The 10,399-nt window shown below is 43.8% G+C and overlaps 1 protein-coding gene across 1 annotated transcript in view; it reads right to left on the bottom strand.

Annotated features, from left to right (window-relative positions):
• Nucleotides 1-2,914: 2,914 nt before the first annotated feature.
• LOC123501133 (protease inhibitor 2-like) overlaps nt 2,915-10,399 on the bottom strand; it is a 7,996-nt gene continuing 511 nt past the window's right edge. Inside the window, exons 2-3 of the mRNA XM_045249715.1 lie at nt 4,400-4,547; nt 2,915-3,346 (exon numbers count right to left, since the gene is read on the bottom strand). Of these exons, the coding sequence (XP_045105650.1) occupies nt 3,153-3,346; nt 4,400-4,475 (270 nt within the window). The 5' untranslated portion in view covers nt 4,476-4,547 and the 3' untranslated portion in view covers nt 2,915-3,152. The remainder of the gene's footprint in view (nt 3,347-4,399; nt 4,548-10,399) is intronic.

Genomic DNA, 10,399 nt, shown 5'->3' on the forward strand with positions numbered 1-10,399 from the left:
GAAATAAAAATAAAGACAAATAGAAAAATGACAATAGGAAACCAAAATAAATAAAAAAAAATGACGAAGGAAAAAAACAATAACAAAAAATTTATGTGGTAGAAAATAAGAAAAATAAATTAATAATAAATGAAAAATGAATGAAAAAGTTGAAATGAAAATAAATAAATAAATAAATAAAAGAAATAATGACAAAGGAAAAATACAATAACTCAAAAAATTATGTGGTAAAAAAAAATAAATGAATAAAAAATGAAATAAAAATAAAAAAGAAAATAAATAAAGAGATGATAATAGAAACCTGAATTAAATTAAGAAAATAATCACAAAGGAAAATAGAATCATCGAAAAAAATGTGGTAGGAAATAAGACAAGATAAATGAATAAATGAATAAAAACAATAAAGAAGTTGAAATAAAAACAAATAAAGTAAATAAATGATAATAAGAAATCGAAATAAATAGATGAATAAATGACAAAAATGACAAAAAGAAATACAACAATGAAAAAATATGTGATAGAACTAAAAAGAAGTGAATAAATGAATAAAACGAAATAAAAAAAAAGTTGATATAAAAACGAAAATAAAGAAATGATAATAGAAACCTGAATGAAATCAATCGGAATGAGAGCGAAGAAAAAACAAACTAAGAGAATTCAAAGTTTTGTTGTGTTTATTTGGGTCCCTCAGATCGCTTTACTATGACTTATTTATTTATTGATTGATTTTTTTATACCATGTGGACTTTTCACGGGAATTTCTGGGCTAAAGGAGATACGTTTTGTGGTACCTCCTATCTGAAAACCCACCCGCTAGGAAACCGTTACCCCGAGTGAGGAAGCCCAACCTACACTCGGGCCGTGGACAGGATTCGAACCCGTGCACTTGGAGACCCCTTGGACCCAAAGCACGCATGGTTCCACTGTACCACGGCGGCCAGGGGCCCCTGACAGACTTGGCTCCGATATACGATCAAGAGGTTTCAATTTGATTCGGTACTTTTCAACAGAGTGAATAGAAGAATGAGACATGAACCTTTTGACATGAACATTATGAACTTCTAAATGTGTGTGTGTGTGTGTGTGTGTGTGTGTGTGTGTGTGTGTGTGTGTGTGTGTGTGTGTGTGTGTGTGTGTGTGTTATGGTATACTACTAAGCGTTTCAGAGAGTTTGAGGGCACGTTTTTCTAGTATAACTTTGTAAGGAACACGCATATCATTATGAAATTTTGCCACAGTGTATTTGACACCATCCTCGAATATCCCAATGTGTCATGAATTGTCAATAGTATATAATAATGGCACTTCTCCCTATAAAAACAGGAGAAGAAACGGACAAGTGGTGAGAAATGGTGACGTAATACTATCTGTGACCTAGTAACAAGCTCCACCCACATAGTCCCTCCCCCTGCTCCTACCCTCCCTCTCTTCCATCCCCCTCCCCATATTTCACAAGGTGCTTGCCCATTTGCTGTTGATGCGTATCCAGTCACCTGCTGAAACACCAGAGACCTGAACATTCTGGATTTACGTCTGGTACGTCAACAACTGACCGAATCTTAGCGCTTCGCGTACTGGTGGAGCGCCGACGTGAGTTTCGACAGGGGATGCTTGCATCCTATGTCAATCTCAAGAAGGCGTTTGACTCAGTACATCGAGAGACACTCTGGGATCTTCTGCATCTCCGTGGGTTTCCTGCAAGGATTATTGGTTTATTAACTGGTCTCTACTCCAGGACTGTGATTGCTGTGAAATGTGGGGGTGAGTGGGACATGTCCAGCTTCTTCCCTTTGGATACGGGAGAGAGGCAGGGATGCGTGGTTGCTCCATCACTTTTCAACATTTGCATGGACTGGGTACTAGGCAGAGCTGTAGACCAAAGTCATTGTGGAGCATCTGTTGGCAATACTGAGATTACAGATCTAGTTTTTGCTAATGATGGAGTAATCTTTGCTGAGTTACTGGAGGATCTGGTAATGGCTCTAGAGGCACTGCATGAGGAGGCGAAGGACCTGGGACTCCAGGTTTCCTGGCCAAAGACCAAGGTTCAGGTGCTTGGAGCCTTACTGGATGAAACAGTACAGTCTGTCCATGCGTGTGGCAAGGACGTTGAGATCTTGGAAAGTTTCACGTACTTTGGTAACGTAGTGCGTAACGACGGTAGGTAGAGCCAGGAAGTCGTTTGGCGTATTTCCCGGGCTCACGGCGTTATGGACTTGCTCATCACGAGTATTTGGCGTTGTCGGTACCTGTGCAGACGGACAAAGATTCGGATCTTCAAGTCGCTGGTGATCGTTGTCTCACTCTACGGTTGTGAGACATGGACACTGAACACTGATTTGAAGAGGTTAATTGATGTCTTTGGCACTAGATGTCTTCGCAGGATCATGGGGTACCGCTGGTATGTCAAATCAGCGATTGCTCCGTGAGATTGATTCGAGGCCAATTACCAGCATAGTTCGTTGACGCCAACTGCGACTATATGGGTATTTGGCACGCCGATCCTGCATATTGGGTTGTCTCCGAAAGGGATAACCCAGCATGGAAGAGGCCAAGGGGACGTCCATAGAATTCATGGCTGCGGCAAGTCAATGCCTTCTACTGGGAGTTATTTGGAATGGGAAAGGAGACTGCATGGAGACTCGCGAGGCATGACCGCCTGGAGTGGCGCCATAGGGTAGGCGAGGCGACGCGCCTCCCGGCGTATCCCCAATGATTGTTTCATAACTCGGCGGAAAAGGTGTTGAGGAAGTGAATACGTAATAAAACTCTACATCCATTAACGTTTTATATTGTGATTTTATTTTCATCGGACTGAGTCAACCTCGTTTCTCTCTCTCTCTCTCTCTCTCTCTCTCTCTCTCTCTCTCTCTCTCTCTCTCTCTCTCTCTCTCTCTCTCTCTCTCTCTCTCTCTCTCTCTCTCTCTCTCTGTGTGTGTGTGTGTGTGTGTGTGTGTGTGTGTGTGTGTGTGTGTGTGTGTGTGTGTGTTAGGTTAGGTTAAGTTTACATCAGAAATAGAAACACAAGCATTCAATTCCTATGTTACTCTTCTCCTTCTTACTTTCTTCTTCTATCTTGTTACTTTGTTTTCCGTCACTTTTTTCATGTCATCTTTTTCCTGTTACTTCGTATCCTACAACCATGTCCTACACTACCACACCACCTCTGCAGCCTCCGTGGCCTCCTCTTCACACTTGCCCTCGTACGCCACTGTCAGGTCTGGATTGAAGAAGCATTTTTCACTCTCCAGTTCACATTTGTTGCCGTAAGTCTTGCCGTCACTGCCACACAAGGGATTGTAGATCCTCTCGCAGAAGATAAAGCCAACACAAGAATGGGAAGTACCTGGGGGAGAGAGAGAGAGAGAGAGAGAGAGAGAGAGAGAGAGAGAGAGAGAGAGAGAGAGAGAGAGAGAGAGAGAGAGAGAGAGAGAGTGGCTGTTACTGTGTGTGTGTGTAATTCACCACGGTCGCCTACTGTTCACCCAGCCAGTCTTCCCCATTACGGAGCGAGCTCAGATCTCATAGACCGATCTTGGGATAGGACTGAGACCAAAACACACTCCACACACACCGGGACAGCGAAACCACAACCCCTCGAGTTACATCCCGTACCTATTTACTGCTAGGTGAACAGGGGCTACACATTAAGAGGCTATCCCATTTCCCTCGCCGCTTTCCGGGACTCGAACCTGGGCCCTCTGAATTGTAAGTTGAGCGTGCTAACCACTACACTACGCGGTGTGTGTGTGTGTGTGTGTGTGTGTGTGTGTGTGTGTGTGTGTGTGTGTGTGTGTGTTACATAGATGATTTATCAGGTCTGTTCTCATGTTTCTAATTACTATTGAAAACACTATTGAAAACCATGATAACTTTCCTACTACTATCAGTAGAACCATGAAAACACCCTTAAAATCCCAATAACTTCCACTGAAGCCTGTCAAACTATCACTGTAGCCATAAAAGCACAGTTGAAAATCCCAATAAATCCCACTGCAGCCTGTGGAGCTATCAGTGGAACCATGAAAACATTCTTGAAAACTCCAGTAACTTCCACTGAACCCAGTTAAGCTAACCCTGAAGATATGAACAACAGTCTATTAACAAGCTTCACACAGAGATGGCATGAGCAGCACTCTCACTCTCCTTTTTGCTTGTATTTAGAAACACTGATCTCTCACCTCGACTGTATTCAGAGGCCACATATACGATTGGCTAGGTAATCAAGGGTGTTTCTTCCATTAATCATATAGAAATGTTGATCTTTTATAAAAATGTTGTTGATCTCCCCGTAGAACCGTAGAAACAGTCTTAGCAACTCTGTCACTTCAAGTGGAGGCTTTGGGAAGTAGTGAAGATGCGGTGCTGAAGTGTTTTAGAGTTTAGTGTCAATACTTACTTTGTTGAGCATCTTCAGCCACCACCACCACCACCACCGCCGCCGCCACCACCAACAGGACAACACTTGGGCGCATTTTTTCTGTCTGTCTGTCTGTTTGTCTCTTCCTGTCTCTGTCTCTCAGTTGCTGGAGAACGACTGGTGTAGGCTGAAAGGAAAATGGGAAATGAATACATAGGAAGAAATTAAGAGGTGTGTGTGTGTGTGTGTGTGTGTGTGTGTGTGTGTGTGTGTGTGTGTGTGTGTGTGTGTGTGTGTGTGTGTGAGTTAAGTTAGATCAGAGATGAGCAAATTTTTCAGTCCCACAATAGGAAAATAAAAACAAATCTTATAGGTCCGCATTATACATCAATCCAGAATAATTTATCCTTGAAACAGACAAAAGAAAGGCTTTTAAAGAAAAAGCTGCTCTCCCACGCACACTCTCACCTGGTGGAGAAAATCAAATGTTCGCAATATTATTTCAAATTTAGTAACAATTGGAAGGCCTCTTGAATTCCTTTGGTGGGCCGCATTTGACCCACATCAACACGAGTCAATAATACGAGTAGCTGACCGCGTCAAAAAACTCTTCACAGACGTCAAGTACAGTAAGTACAGTCACCGCAACATGTAAGTCCGTATTCAGAAACGGTTTGCTCTTCCACCACGAATGTTTTCCAAGCCTACAGAGATGACTAGCCGGGTTATCAAGAGTGTTTCTCCTGTTAATAATGTAAAAAATATTGTCACTGCTTCTAGAACCGTGAAAACACCTTAAAAACTCGTGTGAATTTCAATAGTCTTTTGAAGCAGTGGAGGTGAAGCACAGAATGTTTGAGAATACGAGCTGTGATCGAGTCATGAGTTACTGACAAGGACTGATAGTAAACATTAACTACAATATCGGCTTTGAAGCCTTCGGCGAAAAGCCTCTTTTTGGGGAGACGAGTGAAGCTAATGCACCAGCTATAGTGGTCGTCGTACCAGCGACGTCATTCTAGGAATGACCCACGTTTCGCTCAGTATACCACTAAAAAGTCATCTAGAATAGTCTAGGCTGCATTAGTAGGAAAATGAAAGAAAACGGAAAGAAAACGGGGAACCCTCAGCAGCTACGTGTAGACTGGAACGCGTCATTAAGAAATCCCATAGAACCTGAAAACTGGAGGGGAGGAAAGGCAGCGCCTGGGCGGGAACCATGATGTGCATTAGCTTCACTCGTCTCCCCAAAAAGAGGCTTTTCGCCGAAGGCTTCAAAGCCGATATTTTAGTGAGACTCGTTCGCTAATGCACCAGCTACCTTCCAAAGGAGGTGGGCAGTGTCAGGGTAGAAAAAACACGTGAAGCAAAGCCCCACAACAACTGTATTGTACAAAAGTTATACAATATTTGCCAAGATACAAAATGATGTGCCCAAGAAGGAAAAAGGGGTCAACCCACACCATTAGACTGAACTGTAGGAAGTACACCCAAGGCAACACAGGGTGTATCTATCCAAGAATGAGCCTGTGGTGTGGCTAACTTAAATACCGGAGGCTAGGAAGCCAAGACAGTCTGAAGCGACACCTCCGAAATGAGATCTGGGGATTAAGAGGCACAGCAGCCGAAGATTCCTCTCTCGCCAACAGAGATGCCCAGAGGTTCCTGGGCTCAAGTCGCAACTTCCCCCAGTTGACGAAGTCCTGGCTTCCCAACGTGGCCATCCTTTTACCCTCACTTGACATGGAGATCTCAACAGCCGACGAGGAGGGCAGAAAACCAGCAGAGGACACTGCATCCACTGCATCGAAGGCTAGAGTAGCCGAGACAGAAGGGAAAGATGGGTGTGACTCTCGGCGCAATAGGTGAACCTTGCGGTACTGGAAAATCTCTTGACCGTTGTTACATTCACCGGTTAAATGGGTAAGATTGGCATCGGGATATATATATATATATATATATATATATATATATATATATATATATATATATATATATATATATATATATATATATATATATATATATATATATATATATATATATATATATATATATATATATATATATATAACAGAAATAAATACAACAATAAAGAACCCAACTTAATACCTAACAATAATACTAATCCTATATGGAGGCAATGTGGAAAAAACGGGACGAGGGGAAGTGATACTTATGAGGTATCGCAGTGGTGAAATGCTGGGTGATAAGGATCCCACGGTAATCCAAGAGGCGTTGTGTTCACTGGTTGAGGCCTTGACCTCGACTGACTTCCAGAAATCAGGGAGCTCGCTTAACACTTCCGCTTGAGTTGAATGGGGCCGCGTGAATCCAACTTCGGGACAGTAGTAGGGCTTCATGAGACGATGACGTGGAGGGAAGGTGGAGAGGTGGCAAACGAGGTAGCAAGCGGAGGAGGTGAGGGTAGTGGAGCATGTTACGGGCGGGCCGTAACACCGTCTTGTCTTACCCTGGCCCGTACCTCTAAGTCTGTCCTGGGGACCAAAGCTGAGGAGTCCGGTTTGTTCTGCATGACAATCGGTTTGTCATCACAGTACATCACGGGTCACGAGGAAGGGACTTGAGCCCAGTCAAAGGCAATACTTTCTTCGGCCATGGTCGGCTGGTCATGTTGTTGATCCAGGACGGGATGGCCATGAGAGTGAGCAGGTGAAAGCTAGCCCACACTGGGTTCCGAAGCAGCAGGAGAAGGCTGGCCCCCGCTGTATGCAGGAGAGACAGAGCCTTCTGGTGAGGCAGGGGAAGGGGAACGCCAATCTCTTTCCCTTTTCTCATGCTGCTGCAGGAGGCCTTTGATCTGAGAGAACATCTCCCAAAGCTGCTCTGAGGAGGGCGCCGCAGGTGGAGGCCGCTGAGGAGGTGGTGATGCCGTGGTTCGTGCCACAGACGGCGAGCGGGGCTTGCGAGACGATCGTGCCGAAGATCCTGGCGAGCCATGAAGCTGGCTTCGTGCTTGGGACGAAGGCACTGACACCGTTGACGAAGAGGAGGACGGAGGGCGCCCCCTGCTTCCACTTCGGTCTGAAGAACGGCTACGGCCGCGTGAGATTTGCAAGGTCCTTGCCAGCTCTTCATCAGCCCAGCGCAGGCTCACCCGACCTTTCACACAGGCTCGGCGGGCAGCAGACCAATGGTGCTTCAGGAGAGAATGTGCTGGAGCCACCAAAGGGGATGGAGCCTGAAGAATAGCTCCCACCCACTGAGAGCAAGTCTCACAAGCCGAGGGAGAGAATTTGTCCCATTGCACACACGGGGCGTGCGTGGAGCACCGTGCATGCCCATCAAATAATAATAATAATAATAATAATAATCTTTATTTCAGCTTAAATGCCATACAATGTAAATGGAGATAGGTAAAAGCTATCTTATATTTAATAAAATACAAAATAAGTTTTTTTTTTTTTAAATCTCACTAACTTAATACACTCTATGTCAAGTAATTGTCTTTGAGCCCTTGGCTAAAATCTACATACATTTTACATCAACAGTGTCAGTATAACTATTGCCTGGGATGTTGTATATACAGTAAAGTGTCCCACTGCTGCCACAAAGGGGATACCCAGCAGGCATCACTGTTGGTGATACGTTGCACCACTGAGTTGGTCGTTGCAAGTATCCTGCTCCTAAGACTGTAGCAACAACTACGCCTCAATTCGTAGAAACCTTTCATCCTTAGGGTTACAAACATCTCTGAGGCACTACTCCAAGGTGGGATGTTAACGAGTCGGCGAAGAACATTATTATAATTTACTCTTAGCCTATTTAACGTAGAGACTTTCACATTACTCCACAGGGACATGCCATACACATTATAACATAGAGCACGGAACAGTGTACATTTGACGTCGAAGGAACATGACTTAAATTTTCTCACAAGCATATTACCCCTAGCACATAATTTTCTATTTTGATTCATTACATCCTCATCATCTGTAAGATTACTTGATATTATATGACCGAGGTATGTGAAGTTGTCAACAAATTCCAACACTTTGCCACATAATTTAATTATTGGTTTTTGGTATACCGTGGAATGTCTAGAGTTAAACAGCATGCACTTCGTTTTCTTAGTGTTAAATATCATCAAATGATTCCGTGCAAAGGATTCACAGACAGCCAGCATACCACATAGGGCATGACTAGAAGGGGTTATAATGACTAGATCGTCAGCCCATGACAAGTTATTCATTGGGTTATTAGCAATGTGACATCCGAGGTTACTTTGATTTAACTTGATGTTCAGCTCATCCATGAACACATTAAACAGATACGGGCTGAGTATGGAACCCTGACGTATTCCATTCTGCATGTGAAACTTATGTGACAGTTGTTCACCCCAGCCCACACAAATAGTCTGGTTTACATACCAAACTCTTAAAATATTCACAATCTTCCTTGGTACACCTCGTTCTAATAATTTAGTAAACAATTTATAATAGGAGGTTCTATCAAAGGCTGACTTAACATCCATATAACATGCATATACTGGGGAACTTTGCTTATGGTAATAATTTACTATTTCTTTAAAGCTAAAAATACACATATCAGTTGAAATTTGGTTTTTGTATCCAAATTGGTTATCTTCAGTATGAAGTTCATTTTGTATTCTGTTATACATAATGCTCTCAAAAATTTTAGAAAATGAAGATGACACAGTTATGGGACGGTAGTTGTCACTAATTGCAAAATCTAAAAGCTTCCCTTTCAATAGTGGCATGATTTTAGCGTCAATGACAGCCTCTGGTAAAAACTCGTGCACCAAAAAACAATTCGACATAAGCGATAAAAATACTACAATAATAAAAGGACATCTACGATAAAATTCATTGGGTACATTATCAAGACCAACCGCTTTGCCATCTTTCAACTTATCTATAATTGTCTTTATTTCCTCTACTGTAACGTGATCGATGTATTCATCTTCAATGTGGTTATAATGTCTGAAAAATTCCTTTCGATGTGCTTCGTCCTCTAGCGAGTTCAAGATCCCGTACTTGGCCGCCCACATATTGGCAATGTCCTTGTCACCCACCGCTCCACCGATGCGGTCGGGCCTCGCCGCCGCTCCGCCGCTAGATCCTGACACACTTCTCCAGAACGCCCTAGAGTTCCCCGACGCGAGCCTACGTGACATCGCCTCGGCTCGCATCGCCTCTTCGTCGCGACGGCACTGGCGTAAGGCGTATTTGAAGTCTGCTCGAGCTGACCGCATATCCTTCCAGAGAGCACTGGTACCGCGAGTCTTGGGACGGGGAAGACTGCCGAAAAAAGAGAAAGACGTAATATACGTATGTATATATATATATATATATATATATATATATATATATATATATATATATATATATATATATATATATATATATATATATATATATATACATGATATGGCATCCTCTCAAGGGGTAGGGAAAGACTTTGAGGGGCACCCAGGGAAGGCAAGGTACCCCTTGAGGGGTATGATACTCCCTAACACCCTATCAGGTGGAGAACACCATGTGTCTCACAGGGGTAGTGCAACCTCTGAAAAGACAGCACACTCAAAAGCAGCCTGGTACACTGGAGGGATATGGCAACCCCGATGGTGGGCCCGGAACCCCGAAGGTCATGATATCCCCAAAGGGCATGCTACTCCCGAAGGGCATGCTACCCCAAAGGGCATGCTACCCCCGAAGGGCATGCTACCCCCAAAGGGCATGCTACCCCCAAAGGGCATGGTACCCCAAAGGGTATGGTATCCCCAAAGGGCCTGCTACCCCCAAAGGGCATGCTATCCTCGAAGGGCATGGTACCAAAAAGGGGGATGTTACTCTCCAAGAGGACGGGGAAACCCCCGGAGAGGAAAACCCTGACAAGGGAGAAGCACCAAACAAACGGAAAAGTGCATCCACAAAGGGGTAGAGGAAAACCTGAGGGGTAGGGTACCCCCCTGGCCGAAACACAACCCCATAACACACTAAACCGAAGCCACAGTCCTGTCGACTCATGACGAAAAACCAACGCCAAAGACGAACA

Source organism: Portunus trituberculatus, chromosome 8, assembly GCF_017591435.1.
Source record: "Portunus trituberculatus isolate SZX2019 chromosome 8, ASM1759143v1, whole genome shotgun sequence".
Classification (NCBI taxonomy): domain Eukaryota; kingdom Metazoa; phylum Arthropoda; class Malacostraca; order Decapoda; family Portunidae; genus Portunus; species Portunus trituberculatus.